The following is a 21,322-nucleotide window of genomic DNA, read 5'->3' on the forward strand; positions in this document are numbered from 1 at the left end:
TCGCCATCTGAGCACTCCACATACATTTTCCTTTTTAATTCACCGAGAACCCTGCCCACGGCCTTCCTGGGATCACTTGCCTCCCACGGTGAAATTTGCATACATGGAGACAGTTCACCAGCAGACTTGAGTATCTCTTTCCGCTGAGAAGTTTTTCATTCTAAGTTGATAAGTCAGTAATCATTTGGTAGATCTTTATCAGCTTGTCCAAGACATGCATTAGATTGCTCTTTGTAAACTTACAAAATGATCTTTGAACCTAAGATATGCTAGCTTCTGTGAATTTGGGGGCACAGCCAGCAGTCTCCCTAGGGGACCTCACCCCATTTGTCCATTTACACTCCTCATTGCCTGGCTAGTCTTGTCGATTTTTTAAAAAACAGCTTTATTGAGATACAGTTCACGTACCAGAAATTCACCTGTTTAAAATGTACACTTCAGTTATTTTTAGTATATTCGCAGAGCTTGCAGTCATCACCACAGTCAATTTTAGAACATTTTCATTATACCCAAAAGAAATCCTGTACCCAGTAGCAGTCACTTTTTGTTTTCTTTCTTTTTCTTTTTTCAATGTTTATTTTTGAGCTAGAGCATGAGCGGGGGAGGTGCAGAGAGGGAGGGAGACACAGAACCCGAAACAGGCTCCAGGCTCTTAGCTGTTAGCACAGAAGCTGACAGGGGTCTCGAACTCATGGAGATCATGACCTGAGCTGAAGTTGGCCGCTTATCTGAGTGACCCACCCAGGCCCCCCACTTCTTGTTTTCTTTTAAGATCATTTTTTTTTTTTTTTTTTTTTTTTAATTTTTTTTTTTCAACGTTTATTTATTTTTGGGACAGAGAGAAACAGAGCATGAACGGGGGAGGGACAGAGAGAGAGGGAGACACAGAATCGGAAACAGGCTCCAGGCTCTGAGCCATCAGCCCAGAGCCTGACGCGGGGCTCGAACTCACGGACCGTGAGATCGTGACCTGGCTGAAGTCGGACGCTTAACCGACTGCGCCACCCAGGCGCCCCTAAGATCATTTTTAAGATCCTGACTTTTTGACTCCCACCATGCATGAGACATTAGCGTTTTTGCATTTATACAGCTAATGAGTATTGTGGGTACATAAATACCTGTGGGTTTAAACATTTCTTAGCTCATTTTTTCTTCTTGCATCTCATTCTTTAAGAGAAAAACAACCCAGTCCCTAAGTACTATACACTAGAGAAAAGCTATCCTCTTTTCAACCAATATGGAGATTCTGATCAGACAGCCTGGTTTCAGACCATGACTCTACCCTGTAGTAGCTCTGTGACCTTGGGAGAATCTTTAACCTCTCTGGGCTCAGGCTCCTCATCTGTAAAATGAGTCTACAGCTAGTACCTGCCCTGCGGGTCTGTGAGAGTCCAGTGAGACCAGTGACTGGCCCTGGGACCTGTGTAAGTGTTTGCTATAATTAGCTTTCAAGTAAATTTCAGCTTCAAAAAGGAGTTAGGGAACAGTGGCAAAGAGTTAAGATGGTAACCAGATGTGAAGGTAGTAGGCACGGTCCTGTAGAATAACATGAGCCTATTTTCCATGTTAGCACCCGATCTTCTGCTTTAGGAATTTTATTTTATTTTTATTTTTATTTATTTATTTATTTATTTATTTATTTATTTATTTATTTATTTTGTGGAGAGGACAAAAATTGTCTCAGAACAACACTTTATGAAAATAACAAAATGTACCCACAGGCCCCCCTCCTTTCTGACCTGTTCTTGACACAGGCTGTCTGGCAGGGAGGCTTCAACTCATGGGGTTACAACATTTGTATAAGGGACATTTATTGTGCAACAGGAGGTTGCCTAATGTATTTCTTCCTGTCGAGGAACCATACTGGTGTGTGGCTGGAATGTGATAGCAAACAGCTATGTTCCCTGATTTTTTCCCTCTAGTATTCTTACATGTTACCAAGTGCTTGGACATTGGGCACAACCAAACCCCAGTTTCTAGGAAACAGGCATGTCACGTTTTCTTGTCACCATGGGTTCACATTTGTCCCTTCCAATCCCACATCTGCCTCTTCCCACTCTACTTTTCCCCTAGCGCTGTAGGACACAGCATGTATAGTTATTTACTATCCCAGCTAGAATGTAAGCACCATGAGGATCAGGATCTTCATTTTAAACAGTGATAGAGTCCAAACGCTTGGAACGGTGCCAAACTTGTAGGCACTCAATATGTTAACAATATGTTAACTGCACGAATGAGTGAGTGCATCTTCCCACCCCACCTCCCCCCACCCCCCATGGTCCTTGCTTCGCTGGACAGAAAGCAGGGATGTGGGTGGGTCTGTTTCAGATTCCTTCCATTTTTTCCCCGGTTATTCTTAGTTTGTGACTTTCATCCTCCAGGTTACCTCATGGTTCCAGATGCTGTCATTTTGCTCTAGGCAGAAAGGAGGAAGAGGGTGGGACTAAAGGACTCCCGGCTGAGTCATGCCCCTTTCTAAGGAGACTTTCTGGAACCCGATGCAATCCCCAGTAATTTGCGCTTACCCCTCATTGGCCGCAACTTGGTCAGATGGCTACCGTCTCTGCTAGGATGGCCAGGAATCTAGGGACAGCCCCTTCCAAAACAAAATTAGAGCTCTGTTAGAGGACTAAGGGTATGAGTCAGGACCTGGTGTACCCACCATGGAGGTTATTCTCCTGCTGGCTAGGGAGGGAATGGCAGCAAGGCTTTCTTTCATCTGAACGTATTCAAGGTGACCCTCTTAGGGACAGAGTCTATGAAACAGGTAGGATCTGGTGCCTAATCAGTAATGGCCAAATGGTGACTGTTGGACATCCCAGAGAACCAGCAAAACCGGAGTGTTTTAAGTATACTCTGAACCTTCCAAGGATTTGATTTGATTTGGTTTCCTAACATTTGACAGCATGCTTGAAAGTTAAACACAGCAGACTTCTCAGTGGTTATTATGTCATCCAGAAAGGCCTCTCCTGAGACCTATCCCAGGCTGACATGAAGCAGTCCAGGGGTACTGTGGGAAGTCCTGCTACTTCTGGACCTCTCTGGGGACTCTTCAGCAGCAGCTCCCTGTGCAGGAACCTTCTGTTGGAATTAGGGCTTCCTGTTATCTCCCACCCCTTCCTAGCCCGAGAATATTTTGATTTTGCACAGGTGCCATTATGGATCCACCCTATTGAGGAAAATGAGTTAAACACTGTTATCCCTCCAAATAATGGTGGGCCTGATGCTGTTTAAGTGGAAAACTGCAGTGAGGGAAGAGGAAGATCCCTGTAGAAATGGACATTCTTCAGAATGAAAGATAGTGATGGCTTGAAGTAACTGAAACTGCTTTCCGCGTGGTTAGTTGGGAAAGTTCAGTATGGACTTAGTCTCCAGGGCCAGGCAGATGACAGAGATGAGACGTCCTCTGTCCTGAGGGCACCTTATGAGCATCTTACCACAGTCACACTCTGCAGGCCTAAGAAAAACGAACCTTGCGCTCCTCACTCTCCGGGCGCCATTTGAAACGCTTTCTGGGTATTATTTTTATTGAATTCTCACGAGGCCCCAGAGGTAAGTGCTGTGGAAATCGTCCTTGTTCGCTCCTGAGGGAACTGAGGCTCGAGCAGGTCAAGTGACCTAAGTCCCCACATTGGGAAGTGGCAGAGTGGGGACCTGAACCAGACACACTGGCTCCAGAGCCTTCACTCCTCCTTACCATGTTGAAGTCACTTCCACAAGGGAACATTGTCTCTCTGATGTCTTTCAAATACCCAGCCCCGTCAGTCTCCCTTTTTCCGCACTCTTGACAGACATGTGTCACATTCCTGCTGACTGTGATAGCACCTGTCCTCAGTGGATGAAAGACCGTTGACCTTGGCAAGGACCGAGGCACCAGGACATCTGCAGAGTTCACACCCTGGCTACAGGGGGCAGTTACTCCTGGGTCCAGCCACTGTGGCCTGATGTTGCCAGATAATTTTTCTGAAGCCACATCTGGATTTTTATGACATGTCTCCCAGTCCTTAAATGTTCACAGCTAATTCAGCTGTCTTTAAAAACAGTGCATAAGCACAGCAAATGAAACAACCAGTGGAGCTTGACTGCATCCTGTGGAATGGGAGAACCTATTTGCAAACCATATATCTGATCAGGAGTTAATATCTAAAATATACAAGGAACTTATACCACTCAGCAAAAAAAACAAAAACAAACAAACAAAAAAACCCCGAATAACCCACTGAAAAATGGACAAAGAACCTGAATAGATATTTCTCAAAAGAAGACATACAAATAGCCAACAGATACTTAAAAAGGTGCTCAGCTTCACTAATCATCAGGGAAATACAAATCAACACCACAATGAGATATCGCCTCACACCTGTTAGAATGGCTGTTACCAGAAAGGTGAAAGACAAGGGCTAGGTGAGCATGTGGAGAGAAGGGAGTCCTTGTGCCCCGTTGGCGGGAATGTAAATCAGTACGGCCCACATGGAAAACAGTATGGAGGTTTCTCAGAAAATTAAAAATAGAACTACTTTATGACCCAGAAGTTTTATGTCTAGGTATATCTCCAAAGGAAATGAAATCAGGATCTTGAAGAGATCATCTGCGCTCCCGTGTTCATTTCAGCATTATTCATAATAGCCAAGATACAGAAATAATCTAAATGTCAAAAGATGAATGGATAAAGTGCAGACATACATACACGCTCGCACACGCATGCACGCGCACACTGGGATACCATTCCACCTTAAAAAAGAAGAAAATCCTGATGTTTGTAACAACATGGATGGATCTACAGGGCATTGTGCTAAGTGAAATAAGCCAGTCACAAAAGGACAGATACTGCTGGGGGCACCTTGGTGGCTTAGTCAGTTGAGTGTCTGACTTGGGCTCGGGTCACGATCTCCCATTTCATGACTTAGGGCCCCACATTGGGATCGCTGCTTTCAGCGCAGAGCCTGCTTCAGATCCTCTGTCCCCCTCTCTCTGCTCCTTCCCTGCTTGCGCTCTCTCAAAACCAAAACATTAAAAAAAAAAAGAAAAAAGGAAAAATACTGTGTGATTCCACATAGATGAGGTGCCTAGAGTAGTCAGAGTCATTGACACAGAATGTAGAATGGTGGTTGAAGAAATGGGGAGGTACTAGTCGGGGGTACAGAGTTTCAGTTATGTAAGGGGCAGAGTTCTGGAGGTGCAAAATGCCAACAGTATAAACATAGTTAACAGTACTGTGTTGTACACTTGAAATTTGCTGAGTGTAGGTCTACGTGTTTTCACCACACACAGGAAAGGAAGAAAATGGTAACTGTGAGGTGATAGATGCGTTAATTAGCTTGACTGTAGTGATTATTTCACAGTGTATATGTATATCAAATCATCAAGTTGTGTACCTTAAGTATATACAAGGTTTGGGTTTTTTTTTTTTAATGTTTATTTTTGAGAAGGAAAGAGACTGAGCGCAAGCAGGGGGAAGGGGCAGAGAGAGAGGGAGACACAGAATCCGAAGCAGGCTCCAGGCTCTGAGCTGTCAGCACAGAGCCCGACACAGGGCTCGAACCCACAGACCGTGAGATCACGACCTGAGCCAAAGTTGAATGCTTAACCAACTGAGCCACCCAGGTGCCCCAAGTATATACAAGTCTTAATCGTCGCTTATACCTCAGTGAAGCTTGGTTGTGGTGGGGGTGGCGGGGAGCAGCACATATAGCATCAGAGAATGTTGGAACTGGGAAGGAAGTTGGAAACATCTTGTCACATGTAGATGAGGTGATTTTAGGTGGCTCATGCGTAAACAGTTTTTATTTTAATAGTTACACGTTTATTTTAACATGCGTTCAGAGAATATAATTAGTGCATGAAACCTGCGGTTTTGTGAATATTCTTGTTTAAGGTGAGTTAATGTAAAGAGCACTGTTAAATGTACACATGTAATATACTGATACGAGTGATGCGTGAAAATGGCAAAGGTAGTACGAGGATGCCCGAAGTCACACGCGGAGCTAGGCTAACTCCTCTTGTTTAGGTGAAGACGTGGGTACTGGAGATTGTCACTGCGGCTGTGGACTTTCTTTCATTCAAGCTCTTTTTTGCCCTCTAAGAAAGGGCACACAACATCAACGTTTTCCAGAGATTTACTTAGCCATTTACATACTTACTATGTAGTTTCATTTGTCAGTCATACCTCCATAAAGCTTGGGGCATGTGTGTGTGGTCGGGGAGGGGGAGCAAATAAATAGTTTGGGTGGGTCAAGTGCTCAGTGGAAATGAAAATACATTGTGCTGCTCTCTAGGACCTTTTGGGCCAAGCACAGAACTCATAAAAATAAGGGCTTGGTTGCAAGTCCTCATTGAGGAAGAATTTAAAGGGGTATTTTAGCTCTGTTAAGTTTTGGTCAGTGTGATGTTTGAAAAGGCAGTAATGTTTATTCCTAAAAGTCAAGTCCAGAACTGTTTACTAGTTCTCCCAAAACTAAAGTTTTAGAACAATCGGTGCTGAAGCTCTTTGCTTAAGTATTAACAGTGTACAGAATAATTTTACTTAAAATTTACTAAATCCTCACCACATTAGAAGTCTCATGCTGAGTTCTGGGGTCAGATTGTGGAGGAGTAGAGGCAGCAGGGGGCATGTCACTTCCCAAGGCCCTGGGGTACTGGATATGAAGGCACAAGAGAAAGCCCTGTCTTTTGTTTTGCTGAGCAGCGTAGCTGGATGAGATCCAGCTCCTGCCTCAAACTCTGGGGTGGTGGAGAGGGCCCTTGACCGCATAGCTGTGACTTAAGAAGGAAGAGAGATCCACAAAAGGAAACTCAAAGTCATGGCAGACACTGCCTGAGAGTTTCCAGATTGCACAGGACTTGTTTTTCGTTGGCATAATCCGATTTGGCTTTGGAGAGGACTCGTTTGACCCCTTTGCCTTTTGAGATGTGACCTTCTGCCCCTTCCTTTGCTTTCCCTGGAAATACCCATATGTATTTGTTTATGTCTCTGGGTGTGTGTAGGGACTGATGACGGAGCCCAGGAGGTGGTCAAGGAGATCTTAGAAGATGTGGTCACATCTGCTGTTAAAGGTAAGAACCAAGAGCCCAGCCTTTCTTCCTACACACTCCTCCAAAAAAGTCCTTGGGCAGATGATTTTAGTGGTGGAGTGCCCACCCTCGGTGAAGTCATGGAAACTGAGTCTGCCTGTATCTGCCCATCTTTCATGTGGAACTCAGAAATTACTTCTTTTTAGTGATTAATTTTATTTTCACTAGGGCCAGGTTCAGAGTTCAGAAAGCACAGTCTGACGGTGCTAGAATTGGGCGCTCCACACGAAAGACAGAAAGCCATTCCCATATATATCCAGCTTTTCCCAGGAGTGGCTGGGAGTCCTGAGGTGCTGCTGAATGTTCATGGCCAACCATTGATGTATCATGTCAGTGGGTATCCGATGCACAGGGAACCTTTGTTTTGTTAGTCTTCACTCATAGCTGCCTCAGTTTTATGGTGTGGTTTTGGTGGAATTAAACTTGTATAGCTCAGAATGACTGTTGGATGAGTTTTTTCTTTGTTTTTGCCCCAAATCTTACATCAGTGCCTTTGTGTTGAACACTTGGTTCCAGGGGCAGTAAACCATTAGTGGATTGAGAAATCATTAACTTAACAGGGGTTACAATCAGCCTTTCTTAAAGGAGAGAGAATAAAATGAAAATAGAACAGAAACTGAATACATCACGATGGTAATGTTAAGCACTGTTTCATGAAACGTGCTTCAGTTATTATATGCACACTTGTACTGGGTCTTTTTTTTTTTTTTTTTTTTACCTTGAGAGAGAGAGCCCACATGCACACACACACGCACACACATACGTGTTGGAGGGAGGAACAGAGAGAGGGAGAAAGAGAATCCGAAGAAAGCTCTGCACTGCCAGTGTGGAGCCAGACGCAGGGCTCGGGCCCAAGAACCTTGAGCTCATGACCCAAGCTGAAGTTAGACACTTGACCAACTGAGCCACCCAGGCAAGCCATTAAAATGCATTTCTTGCTGAGGGTCATGGTCAAAGAAGTTTGATACACTGCTCTAAGCCCTGTCCTTTTGTTAATTTAGGTTACCACCAATCTGTATTCATAGATTTCATTATTTATGTAATGTAGAATTAAATTAATAGAACATAAAAATGTACACTCTGGTAGAAATGTCTTTAAAATAGAATAGTTTTGGGGTGCCTGGTTAGCTCAGTTGGTTGAGCATCCAACTTCAGCTCAGGTCATGATCTCATGGTTTGTGGGTTTGAGCCCCACATCTGGCTCTGTGCTGATAATTCAGGGCCTGGAGCCTGCTTCGGATTCTGTGTCTCTGTCTCTCTGCCCCTCCCCCACTCATGCTCTGTCTCTATTTCAATAAATGAATAAACATTTAAAAATTAAAAAAAGTAAAATAGAATAGTTTTAATTCTTTATCTTTCCCTTTTCACATGGCTGTCAGGAAGCTCAGATCTTTTTTTTTTTTTTTTTGGGGGGGTCCCCCTCTCCCTCCGCTCCATGGCTAAGGTCTTCTGTCATAACTATCAAATTCTTTTCATTTACATGGCTCTTCTTTAACACCTATATTAGTAGCCCCTTTAAAAACGAAAATCTGTGCTTTGCAGGTTTAGCTGCTTCTAACCTTTTCCAGAAGTGGACAGGGGTGGGTAGGCCGCTGTATTGCTGAATTCTAGAGACACCACTGACGTGGACTGTGGTATGAATGAAACCTCCAGGGAATGGGACTGTGGATAATGGACACATGTAAAGTCTAAGCACCGCTTTGGCCAAGCCTTTTTCGATATTGTGTCAGTTCTTAAGGTAGTGCGAAGGGAAAAGGGAAAAAGCAGGAGCTGGCAAATCATGTGAATAACTTCTTCCTGGGGTCAGGCCACCTTTTAGACCAAGTACTAATTTGGTGATGACTTCTGCACCTGTGTTTTAAGAAGCAGCACAAAAGCACGGTCTGACAGAACCTGAGAGGGTCCCAGGTGAAATGGAGTCCCAGGAGTGTGCTGTGCCCCCAGCAGCTGATGAAGATTCACAGACCAATGGGATAGCGGACGACAGACAGTCCTTGTCATCAGCGGATAATCTGGTATGCTGGTGATCCTCCCATACAGATGCCTCTCGAAGTTTCCTTTTTTAGAAGATGCAGATTTAAATCTCTAGCAGAAGAAGCGAGTGAAAACCAGCAACCCCTGTTCAGCTAGTCACACAGTCCTGGCCTGATACGCTTTGTATTATTAGTAGGTTCCATTCTCGGAATGTGTTACTGTTGGTTGTATAGGACATTGTTGTTAACGCTTGTTGTTCAGACTTGTAAAAACTTAGATTTCCTGCCCTTTTTCTTCTCCTTTAATATACATTCGTTACAGAAGAATAAGAAAATACTGAGGAGGAAAAATAGGGAAGTAAAAGTCATCTATAATCCCCTAACCTAGAGATAACACTTGGCCAACATTTTACTTACATCCTTCTAGATTTTTCTCCCCTTCTCATATTTTTTTTTCAGTTAGATGTAATTGCACGAGATACATGCTGTTTTGTAACCTACTTTTTAAACTTAATGTGTGTTACGAACATCTTTCAGACTCCTAGATCTGTCTGCCATATTATTTTTCTTTAATAGCTTTGTTGTTCTCTTGAAAATGCTGTATGTAAGCATTCAAAACAGGGAGAGATATGACGTTAACATCCCACCTGAACCCACTGCCTGCACCTTTTTACTAGTGTTTCTCAACCTTTTGCGTTATTAGCACCCCCCAAGCCTTTTTATATATTCCTTTTTCTGACTTACCACCCCCTTTCATGAATTTTAAAGCCACTGATAAACTGGATATCTGTTTATGTATTATATGTGTGTCTGTGCTTTATACATAAAAAGAATAAGATTTTTTTCAACCCGCCCCCCCATCCTTCCACCAGGTACTGATACCTGTCCCAGTCTTAGTCTGTTTGGACTGCCATAACAGAATAGCATAGATTGGGTGGTTTATAAGCAATAAAAATTTACTTCTCACAGTTTTGGAGGCTAGGAAGTCCAAGATCAAGGTACCAGCAGCTTTGGTGTCTAGTGAGAAACCATTTCCTGATTTACTAATGGCTGTCTTCTCACTGTGGCCCAGAGCTTTCTGGGCCTCTTTAATAAGGACACTAATCCCATTCATGAGGACTCCACCCCCTCGATATAATCACCTCCCAAAGTCCCCACCCTCCAAATACCATCATTTTGGTGATTAGATATCAGTTTATGAATGGGGGTGGGAGGCATAAGCATTCAGTCTATTGCAGTCCCCATGGGGTTATGTCATTTCCATTAAGAAAGGATGCACTAACAGGGATGTACTTAAATCTATATGAGGACACATGCCTTGTATACCAGGTCGTGACTTACTTTGTTCACTCAGCACTATTTTATGGACATCTTTCCACATGAGTACGTATAGACCTAACAAATTTTTTAAGTGGTCATGTAAAACTCTGTCATATAGATTACCATAATCTATTTTACCAATTCCCCATTAGGTTTTTATGTCATTTCAGTTTTATCACAGGAAATGGTTCTATAATGAACATCCTTATAGATAAATCTTGTGCACGTCCTTAATTCTTTCTTTAGGATAAATTCCTACAAGTGATATTGCTGGGTCACGAGTTGGAAGCTTTAAGGCTTTTGTTCCTTAACATCACATTAGCCTGCTGGGAAGGTAATGCTCAAATTTCTGCCCACCTGTAGGCTATCAGTGCTCATTTCCCCATTCCCTCATTAAAACCGGGCAATAGAATTCATTCAGAATTTTGCTAGTCTGTTGGGAGAAGGATCCTGCCTTAATAATCAGTAGTAAGATTATTTAGGTGAATCTGTCATTTGCATTTCTTGGTAAATTGCTTGTTCATGGTTTTTTTGCCTGCTTTTCATTTCGGTGGAAGGTTTCTGTATTTCCTTAATGAATTATAACAACTTTTCGTATGTTGAGCGTATTAATCTTTGTTGTATGTTACAAATACTTTTTTAATTTTTAAATATAGTCTTTTTAGTTAAAGAAGTATATTTTAAAATGCCTGTCATTTTCCCCTATCTACCCTGCAATAGTGTTCTTAGAAATACTGCTATCCAAGCTAATAGAATTACTTATACACATGACCCTTAAATAATGCCGGGGCTAGGGGCAGGCAGCCGAGAATCTGCATATGACTTTTCACTCCCCCAAAACTTAACTACTACTAACCTGTTGACTGGAAGTCTTACCCATAGCATAAACAGTTGATTAACACATATTTCATATATATGTATTATATACTATATTCCTAACAATAGACTAAACAAAATCATAAGGAAGAAAAAATACATTCACAGTACTTTGTTTATCGAAAAAAATCTGCAGATAAGTGGATCCGTGCAGTTCAAACCCGTGTTGTTCAAGGGTCAACTGTATTTGTCTTAGATTTTTAATGGTTTTATGTTTGCTCATTTATCATTAAGTCATCCATACCCACTTTTTAAAGGACAAGGAACAAGGTTTTAGAATTGCTATAATGACTCCCCTATCGCTCCTATTTTGACGTATTGTCCCCTTCCCCACATTCCTCAGTTCCCCCATTGAATAAATAAAAAAATTTTAATTTCCATGAGATAATTATATTTGTTATTTTTGAGAAGAGTTCTTACTTGGTTTTGACGGTTTGATTTTTCTCTTATTTGTTTCTAATCTCAGGAATCAGATGCACAGGGACATCAGGTGGCCGCTAGGTTCTCTCACATTCTCCAGAAGGACGCCTTCCTGGTGTTTCGCTCCCTTTGCAAGCTGTCCATGAAGCCCCTTGGTGAAGGCCCCCCAGATCCAAAGTAAGCGGACAGCAGTTCTTGACTGTGTATAACATAACCCAGATAACCCCGGAGGATCTTGGGGGTTCCAAAAAACCTCAGTGCCTTCTCCCATGGTTGCTGCAAATGCAGGAATTTACAGCTTTCCACATTCCTGGTGTCCCGACAGCCCTTTCATAATGTGTTGTCTCTGTGCCCACACCAACCAAGATTTTGCCCGGTGTTGCTTTCCTTGGTTTGTGTGTGAAAAATAGTCATTATATTGAATGTGCCCCCTCTGTTTCCTAACTAATGAATTTAATCCAGAGCAGGGTGGGCAGAGGCAGGATGTGTACAAACCTCACTTCCCTGCCCTCATTGGAAACCTCTGCTTCCCTGAGTACAGATTTAAGACTCAGATTGAACCCAGAGAAGCCAAAACATCCTTTGTAGTGAACAAGTTACTGCAAGGATGATAGCCCTTTGGAGCCGGAAAGCTGCATTCCCTCCTAGCTCGCTTGAGACCAACTCCACAGCCATATGAATTACTGTACCTCATCTGAAAAAATGGGAATGTGGAAAATTGCCTTGCAGGATCAATTACATGAGATGATGTAATCGCATCCTGAGTGCAAGGGCCCTGCACTTTATGAGTTTTATAGTCACTGTTATTATTAGTTGCTAATAATAATCTTCAGCTTTTCTGTTGAGACACAATGACCATTAAGGAGATGATTCAGGAAAATTTCCCTTTCTTTGCAGCCCTGCGGGTGGTGGTGGGGAGCAGGAGACAGGTGGATAAAGAGCACTGTTTGCATTCTCCATAAACATGGAGCAGGACACACGTTTAGTTTCACATGTATAATGTAAAGTAATTGATTCTATTAGGTTAGTTGTAGAACCAGCTTTCTGGAGTCAGTTTACACTCATTTTGCTCCTGCTGTATTCCCTATTTTTGGCACGGAGAGAAAAAAAGCAGGAGTTGGCAGTTCCGGTTCTCACAGTCCTCCAGGAGGGCCCACCTCATGCCGTCTGCCCTCACTCTCTTGGCATTTAGGTGCAGGTGACAATCCTTACCTCACTGGCTCTCAGAAAACGCTACCCACTGGTAGAGAAGCAAAGCCTTGTCAAGAAACATGCTCCTTGAAATGGAATCTTGCCGCGCCGTCACCGTTTCTCACTTTCTGTCCCAGATCCCACGAGCTGCGCTCCAAGGTGGTCTCCCTGCAGCTGCTCCTGTCCGTGCTGCAGAACGCGGGCCCCGTCTTCAGGACTCACGAGATGTTCATCAACGCGATCAAGCAGTATCTCTGTGTGGCGTTGTCCAAAAACGGCGTCTCTTCAGTGCCTGATGTCTTTGAGCTCTCTCTTGCCATTTTTCTTACTCTTCTCTCAAACTTTAAAATGCACTTGAAAATGCAGATAGAGGTACGGGCTCTGAAATGACTTTTTTTTTTTTTAATGATGATGACGCTTACACGCAGTTAACCCCTGGTGACACAGTCTCCAGGAACTAGAGTTACACAGTCTACTTGCTGGCACCCCAAAGAAGGACTTTTTGAATGAGCAAGAGAGTACTTTTTCCTAAAAGTCCTTGCCCCAGAATCTTGCATGCGTTTCATTTTAACCAGAAGTTTAAATCAAATGGTCTGTATGCTGGACTCAGTCCCCTCAACATGTTTAGCCTATAAATTGTTTGAAATAACCTAAATAGTTGGCAAATCGAGAAGTCAGATTTTACGTGAAAATCCAGATTTCTGGTTTCTCTCAAAATCATAACTTAGTGCACATAACTGTGCCTGGCAGCTCCTCTTACTCGTTGCTCAGGAGCAGCTGGTCCTGTTTCCGGTGGGGCCTATGTTCTCCAGGTCACCGTGGGCCCACCCCACCCCACTAGCCGTTCCCACGGGAGGCCGGGGCTCCAGGGCGCCTCAGCAGTGCGTGTGTGCCTTGCTCTTTGACTTGTACCCAGGCTGCTTCACTGTGCCCATCCTCTAAAGCCTTTGGGGTTTTTGAGCCCTAATTTAAACTGGATTAATTGGTGTCCTCCTTTGTCTCCATGCCATGTAGGTCTTTTTCAAAGAGATTTTCCTGAACATTTTAGAAACATCAACAAGTTCTTTTGAGCACAGGTGGATGGTCATTCAGACTCTGACAAGGATCTGTGCAGGTATTTTCACCCTGAGGGTGTGCTCATCCATTGACTTACCCAGAAATGCTTCTGAAGCTTTGATTTTCCAGAATCCAGATTGAGCCCTTTACTTTATGCTATTAGAGTTTTAATGCAGTGCTGGGAAATCCTTACCTTAAAGGCTACTGCTAACGTACTGTCTAGTCCTGCCCCACTTCTCCCTTAGAGGATGACCAGCTCAATCCGGTTTGCCTGGCACTTTGTGGTCTTAGCACAGAAAGTCCCACATCGTGGGAAACCCCATCATCCTGCCAAACTAGGAGACTTGGTCACTCTACCTACAAACTGAACAGTTTGTTAGTCACAGGACCCAAGGTGTTGGTGCTGCTAAGCCCTGGTTGGATGCTACGGTAAATTTGAATTTACCTTATGAACGCACAGTTGTGGGGCTATCAATCAAGCCCCCTCTTGTCTGTCATCAAGCATGATTTCATTAGTTACATAACTTTAAGAGGTGGATCAGGCAATCATTACTTCTTTTGAGGAGAGTGAGCCTTGGAGAGGTGGAATGAGATGCCTGAGATTTCAGTCGGTGCTGAGGCAGGCCTGGAAAGCGGGCCTCCCGACTTCTAGAACGTCTGACACACTTTTCCTGAGGGAGGTGTGTCTACCCGAGTCCGTAGTTTACAGGGAAGCATTTTTATAAAAGGAATCTCATGTGATAAGAAAATGTAACTGCTGTGTGTGTTTGATCAGAATTTCTAATATCTGTGTGTTATTTTCCAAGATGCCCAGTGTGTTGTAGATATTTACGTCAACTACGACTGTGATTTAAATGCTGCTAACATTTTTGAGCGCCTCGTAAACGATTTATCCAAAATTGCTCAGGGAAGAAGTGGACATGAGCTGGGAATGACACCTCTGCAGGTAAGGACACTGAGAACACCCATTTCTACTTAATGTGTGTTTGTTTCAGTAAACATTTATGGAGCATGACCTTGTGCCAGGCAGGCGCTGTCCGTGGTGCTGGAATATAGTGGTGAAAGGACACTCCCATGAACATGCACAGTTGCTGTGGTCATGACGCTTACTAGCAGACAATGAAGAAATAAGCTGTAGAGAAAAATAAAGTGGGGATAAAGGAGTCCTAGAAGTAAGGGTATTGCCACTTTTAATGGGGTCATGAGGGTAGTCCCTCCAGGGTGACATTTGAGCCTAGAACTGTAGGAAGTGATTTCACACTTAATCACCGTTCCAAAGATTGAATGAAAACAGGATCCCAGGCTCCAGTAAGGCAAAGGACGTTGCCTCTTATCAGATTGCCTCGTTAGTGTGCCTACACAGAGAACAGGATCTTAACCTAAGGTCTCTGAGGGAACTGGTCAGAAGGTCTGTGCCCTGCCTGGAATTATGGGTACAATTCTGGTGTATGGGCATTTTCCGTAGAAAGTCCATAGCTGTCATTAGACTTGCAGAGAGAGCTGTGCCACCTTAGATGCTGTTTTGAGTCTTAAACTATTTGTATTTCTTTAGGTTATCTGTGATTCACATTCGATTTTTTAAGGAATGCTACTTAAAAACAAACAGTATTTTTATTTACTTGTAGAGTAAACCTTAAAATGGAATGCATTTGTGAGTGTCTGAGGAGTAAGAATATGTCCAGAATCACTCATTTGCTGGATGATGTGAAATTCTTTTGTTTTTTTCAGGAGGGAGGGCAGTCACTCGTTAAGACCCTGTTGGTTTTTTAAAAAGGAAAAGTGTTAAGTGTTTTTTTTAATTATATAAACAGTGAATAGCTTCCTTTTAAAAATTCAGATCACACTTGGTGTACCTGGCTGCCTCAGTAGGTAGAATGTGCAACTGTTTTGTTTTTTAAGATTAATTTTCTTTTAAGAGCTCACACACACAAGCAGGGGAGAGGGGTAGAGAGAGAAAGAGAAAAAAATCTTGAGCAGACTCCACGCTCAGTGTGAAGCCCAACATGGTGCTCGATCCCATGACCCTGGGACCGTGACCTGAGTAGAAATCAAGAGTCAGATGCCCAACCAGCTAAGCCACCCAGGCACCCTTGAGCGTATGACTCTTGATCTGGGGGTTGTGAGTCCAAACCCCTAATTGGGTGTAGAGTTTACTTTTAAAAAAAAAAAAAAAAGGCAGATCACACTGCTCATTTTTGGAAAGCACACATCTCACATTTTTGCTGCTAGGGTGTTTGTGATGAACAGCGGTAGAGTTTCAGGGGTTTTGCGATGAGCCCTTAATACTTACGTCACCTGTTAATTTTTCCTTGGGTTCTGTGGTTAATAGCACCGAATGTCGGTGATTATCTTGTATCCTCGCAGGATTCCCTAAGAGCCCTGTAGATGTCTTCACTCAATTTGTCTGTTAAGCCTCTGTGCTATGTCCCTTCTGTCCTTTAGGAGCTCAGTCTGAGGAAGAAAGGTTTGGAGTGCCTCGTGTCCATTCTCAAGTGCATGGTGGAATGGAGCAAAGACCTGTATGTCAATCCCAACCACCAGACCAGCCTCGGTGAGAGAGCACTTTGCACCGCCACCTCCATTCACGATAGGCTGCTTCTGACTGTTGGGGAAAGCTGTGTTTGTGTCGCTGTCTCAGAATTAGCAAAACGCTGTAGTTTTCAGACTACCTGAAAGCTTCTGCTTTTTAATGCAACTGGAATTTGGGGGGAATAGTGTGAGTTGTGCTCTAATGTCATTTTCCCAAATGGAGAGACAGTTGTTCTGACATATTTTTAGTAGTCTCTCCTTCCCTCACCACTTTGAAGCACCACCTTTATGATACACACATTTCCCTGCAGAAGGAAGCCTGTTCCTGAATTTTCTATTCTGTTGCATGGATTTGTCTGTTCTTGTGCCAATACCAGCCTTTTCAGATGCCTTGAGTTCTTAGTGAGTTTGTACCTGTTAGGGCAGGTCTTCCTAGCCACTGCTCTTCAAGTGTCTTGACAGTTTCTGTACTTTTTAGAATTAGCTTATCAAGTTCAACAAAAAAGTAAGTTTTTAAGTATCTGAGTGATATCAAGTTTTCAGGCTTGTGATTCTTCCAGTACAAGCTTTATTGTTACAGGTCTGGGAAAGGAAACCACAGAGCCCCATCTGAGCTCAGGTGTGTCTGTATCCCATCTGCTTATTTGGTTTCCTTTGCTTTTATGTCAGGTCAGGAGAGGCCCACAGATCAGGAAATGGGGGACGGGAAAGGCCTTGACATGGCCAGACGGAGCAGTGTGACATCCATGGAGTCCACAGTGTCCTCAGGGACCCAGATGGCTGTCCAAGATGATCCGGAGCAGTTTGAGGTCATCAAGCAACAAAAGGAGATTATTGAACACGGCATCGAGCTGTGAGTATGGCTGCTACTCCAGCCGAATCTCTTGGGGCCTCTGACAAAGCCACATCCCCTGGGACTGAGTCCACGAGGGTAATGCCCGTCACAAAAGGGCAGTGCTGGCACTTGCAGCTGAGCCCGACTGCACCAGTCAGAGGGAGGGAGAGGGAGAGGGACATCGAGACTGAAATTGAACAGCTTCGTGCAACTGATGCCTGGTCTTTTTATTTTTATTTTTCCTAATGAAAGAAGTTAAACCAATTCAGAAAATAGAAGTACAACACAGGAATGTTTAATCATTCATGAAATTACCATGTAGAGGAAATCACCGTTGATAACTATTTTCCAACTAGATCTTATGAAAAATTTCAACACACAGAAGAATTAATGTTACCCTATTAGGATTATCTGTGTATCTTTTTTTCTGAGCCATTTGAAAGTAATTTACACCCATCATAATACCTCAGCCCTACATCTGTGAAAAAGAAGGACATTCTCCCATATAAGCACATCATTATCACAATCATTGGTAAATTTTAATGTATTTCTTTCCAGTCTTTCACACACAAAAATATATAAGCACAGTTTTACATCATGTCCAAATTTTGAATGATTGGTTAACTTAGTAAATTCAGTTTGTTTTAAAAGTTGATGTGAGGGGTGCCTGGATGGCTCAGTCAGTTGAGTGTCCAACTTCGGCTCAGGTCGTGATCTCACAGTTTGTGAGTTCGAGCCCTGCATCAGGCCCTCTGCTGTCAGCACAGAGCCCACTTCAGATCCTTGTCCCCCTCTGTCTTTGCCCCTCCCTTGCTCATGCTCACTTGTTCTCTCTCTGTCTCAAAAATAGAACATTAAAAAAAAAAAATAGTTGAGCACCTGGGTGGGTCAGTCAGTTAAGCATCTGACTTCGGCTCAGGTCACGATCTCGCCGTTCATGAGTTCGAGCCCCATGTTGGGCTCTGTGCTGTCAGTTCAATGCCTGGAGCCTGCTTCGGATTCTGTGTCCCCCTCCCTCTCTGCCCCTCATCCACTCACACTCTGTCTCTCTTTCTCTCTCAAAAGTAAATAAATATTAAAAAGAAAAAAAAAGTTGATGTTAGAATACTCACTTATTAATTGAAGTGTTGGTCTTATTTCTGCTCTCCCCAGACTGGCATCTCCCCAGTCTGTTCTCCCGGAGCTAATCTTTTAAAAACTTAAATCAGGTCATACCACTCCCCTGCCTACAATCATTCCAGGTGTCTCTCTCCTCATCACAGCCTGATCCCACCTCTGGGTCCCCCTCACTGACCTCATCCTCCTGCCGGTATCCACGTCGTAAGATACACTTCAGTCCCTTGAATACCTCAAGCTCTTTTCACCATCGTGCCCTCTGCTTGGAATACTCGTGGGTCTTTTTCCTCCTTAAGACTTGGCAAAACCTCTCTTCCTCAAGGAGGCCTTCTGTAGCCACCTGTCTGCACAGGTCCCAAGCTGCTCTTGCTTGCACACTATCCATGTCCTTCCCTTGTAGCCTTTGCCCCAGTCCGTGCTGACACGTGAATAGCCTTCTCCAGTGCAGGGCCTGGTAAATAGTGAGTTGAATTTATACATAGTTAAGTATGCCTACCTTTAACAGGAAATACAAACAGTACTTAAGCACTGGTAAAGGAAATCCCAACATGGACGGTCTAGGGCTCTTATATTGGCTCTTACGGACATCAGAGATCCAGGCTCTTTTACTTTTTCTGCTTCACCATCCTTAACACAATTTTCACCTTCCGTGTTACCTCATGGCTTAAGGTGACTGCTGGAGCACCAGCCGTCCCATATATCCTAGGGAATAAAGAAGAAAGGGCAAAAAGAATATACCTCCCAGCCAAGCCAGCTTTGTTTAGGGCTCCTTCCTGAAAGTACCCACACCACTTCTGCTCGTATGTCACAGGCCAGAACTTTATCGCATGGCCATACTTTGTTTGAGGGAGGCAGGAAAATGTAGTTTTTATTTCAGGTAGTCGTGTGCCCGGCTAAACATCCTTGAGTTCTGTTCATGTGGGAGAAGAGGAGAACTGATGTTGGGTGACAGCCGTCAGACTCTGCTACAGCTAGGTCAGAAATTAAAGGCGGAATTTGGAGAAGCTGCCAGGACACACACGACCTTCCTAAGCTGATAAACGTGACTTGTTCATGGCTCAGATGCCAGCTTTTTCTGTTCTCCAGGCGTTGAAATAAGTAACCCATGTCCTGTCTCTTCTCAAAACAGTTTCAACAAGAAACCCAAGAGAGGGATCCAGTTCCTTCAGGAGCAGGGCATGCTGGGAACGTCCGTCGAAGATATTGCCCAATTCCTGCACCAGGAGGAGCGCCTCGATTCTGTAAGCCTCCGGGTGGGGCACTTGCGTGTAGGTTTTATCAGGTGATTCTGAGACCCTTCCGGCTTTAACCTACAGTGTGACTGACCCTGAGTGCAGTGGCTTTTGTCCACACCCCTGCTGACAGCAGTCCTACTTGCTCCAGCGTTGCAAAAAGCTCCCAAGAGGTAGTTGTGTTCTTGGTGGAACAGCGTCAGAACTAGAAGTGCCCTTTGACTGCTGGAGACTTCTGGCTGCCCATCTGCAGCTAACCCCCCTCCTGAGTGCGTCTCATCGTATTGCCATCTTTAAGTCTCTCGTGCTGCCTCCTCCTGCTTCGTCCACGGCAGGATAGCCTGAGCCCGGACCGGTTGGGCGGGTGGGCAGGCTCGGAGTCGCCCAGCTTTTCTAGTGGGCCAGCCTGTTCTGGGTGTTGAGAGCAGGGTGTTCTGCCTTCTCCGCTCTGCCTGAAGTGTGCCTTACTGCGGGTTCACGTATGACAGTTTCTAGATGTGAGTGGGTGCATATGTTTCAGACCCAGGTAGGTGATTTTCTGGGAGAGAGCACGAGGTTCAACAAGGAAGTGATGTATGCCTACGTGGACCAACTTGACTTCTGTGAAAAGGAGTTTGTCTCAGCCCTGCGGACATTTCTGGAAGGTTTCCGCCTACCTGGGGAAGCCCAGAAGATTGATCGATTGATGGAGAAGTTTGCAGCGAGATACATAGAGTGCAACCAGGGGTGAGCACTGTGTCTAAGTCCCTTCCACATCACCTTTTTGCCTGCCTCAGAGCACTAGTCTTCGATTGGTTAGCAGTTGAGTTTAATCTTTCTAAATCTGTGCTGGGCAACTGAAGTTTCTGTTACCATGTGCCAGGCATTGTGCTGAGGGATTATTTTATGTAGGACCTCACAGCTTCTGTCTGTGTCCCCTTTCTACAGACAAGGAGAGGACTGGAGATGCTTAAGTAACTTGCCCACGTTCACACAGCTGAAGCCCATACTGGTTTTTTTAATTTTTTTTTATTTTTTTTAAATTTTTTTTTTATTTATTATTATTTTTTAACGTTTTATTTATTTTTGAGACAGCGAGAGACAGAGCATGAACGGGGGAGGGGCAGAGAGAGAGGGAGACACAGAATCGGAAGCCATCAGCCCAGAGCCCGACGCGGGGCTCGAACTCACGGACTGCGAGATCTTGACCTGAGCTGAAGTCGGACGTTTAACAGACTGAGCCACCCAGGCGCCCCTATTTTTTTATTTTTATGTTTATTTATTTGGGGGGGGACAGAGAGAGAATCCCAGGTGGGCTCTGCACTGTCAAGTGTGGCACTTGGATGCAGGGATCAAACCCCAAAACCGTGAGATCATGAGCTGAGCCGAAATCAAGAGCCGGACGCTTAACTGCCTGAGCCACCCAGGTGCTCCTAGAATCCGTGCTATTGTGATAAGAGTAATTTTATGAGTTGGAGGGAGGTCCTTGGGCATCTCTTCCCTAATTAACAACGGCTCCTTGGGGTGCTGGGTGGCTCAGTGAAACATTTGACTTGATTTTGACTTGGCTCATGATCGCAGGATCATGGGATCAAGCCCCACATGGGGCTCCATGCTGAGCATGGAACCTGCTTGGGATTCATTCTCTGTCTCTCTGTCTCTCTCTCTCAGTCCCTCTCCCCCTCTCCTCTGCTTGCTTTCTCTCTTTCTCTCTAAAATAAAAA

The 21,322-nt window shown here is 44.1% G+C and overlaps 1 protein-coding gene across 2 annotated transcripts in view; it reads left to right on the forward strand.

Moving 5' to 3' along the window:
- The window catches only part of ARFGEF2 (ARF guanine nucleotide exchange factor 2), a 102,956-nt gene that overhangs the window by 28,648 nt on the left and 52,986 nt on the right, over positions 1-21,322 (forward strand). The window contains exons 7-16 of one of the 2 annotated variants that reach the window (XM_078443975.2): positions 6,985-7,053; positions 8,935-9,086; positions 11,707-11,837; positions 12,989-13,223; positions 13,866-13,965; positions 14,714-14,853; positions 16,350-16,458; positions 17,106-17,289; positions 19,517-19,628; positions 20,140-20,345. In XM_078443975.2, the coding sequence (XP_078300101.1) occupies positions 6,985-7,053; positions 8,935-9,086; positions 11,707-11,837; positions 12,989-13,223; positions 13,866-13,965; positions 14,714-14,853; positions 16,350-16,458; positions 17,106-17,289; positions 19,517-19,628; positions 20,140-20,345 (1,438 nt within the window). The remainder of the gene's footprint in view (positions 1-6,984; positions 7,054-8,934; positions 9,087-11,706; positions 11,838-12,988; positions 13,224-13,865; positions 13,966-14,713; positions 14,854-16,349; positions 16,459-17,105; positions 17,290-19,516; positions 19,629-20,139; positions 20,346-21,322) is intronic. The other variant, XM_078443976.2, reaches the window with a different exon arrangement.

Source organism: Panthera onca, chromosome A3 (assembly GCF_046562875.1).
Source record: "Panthera onca isolate mPanOnc1 chromosome A3, mPanOnc1 haplotype 2, whole genome shotgun sequence".
NCBI classification, from domain to species: Eukaryota; Metazoa; Chordata; class Mammalia; order Carnivora; family Felidae; genus Panthera; species Panthera onca.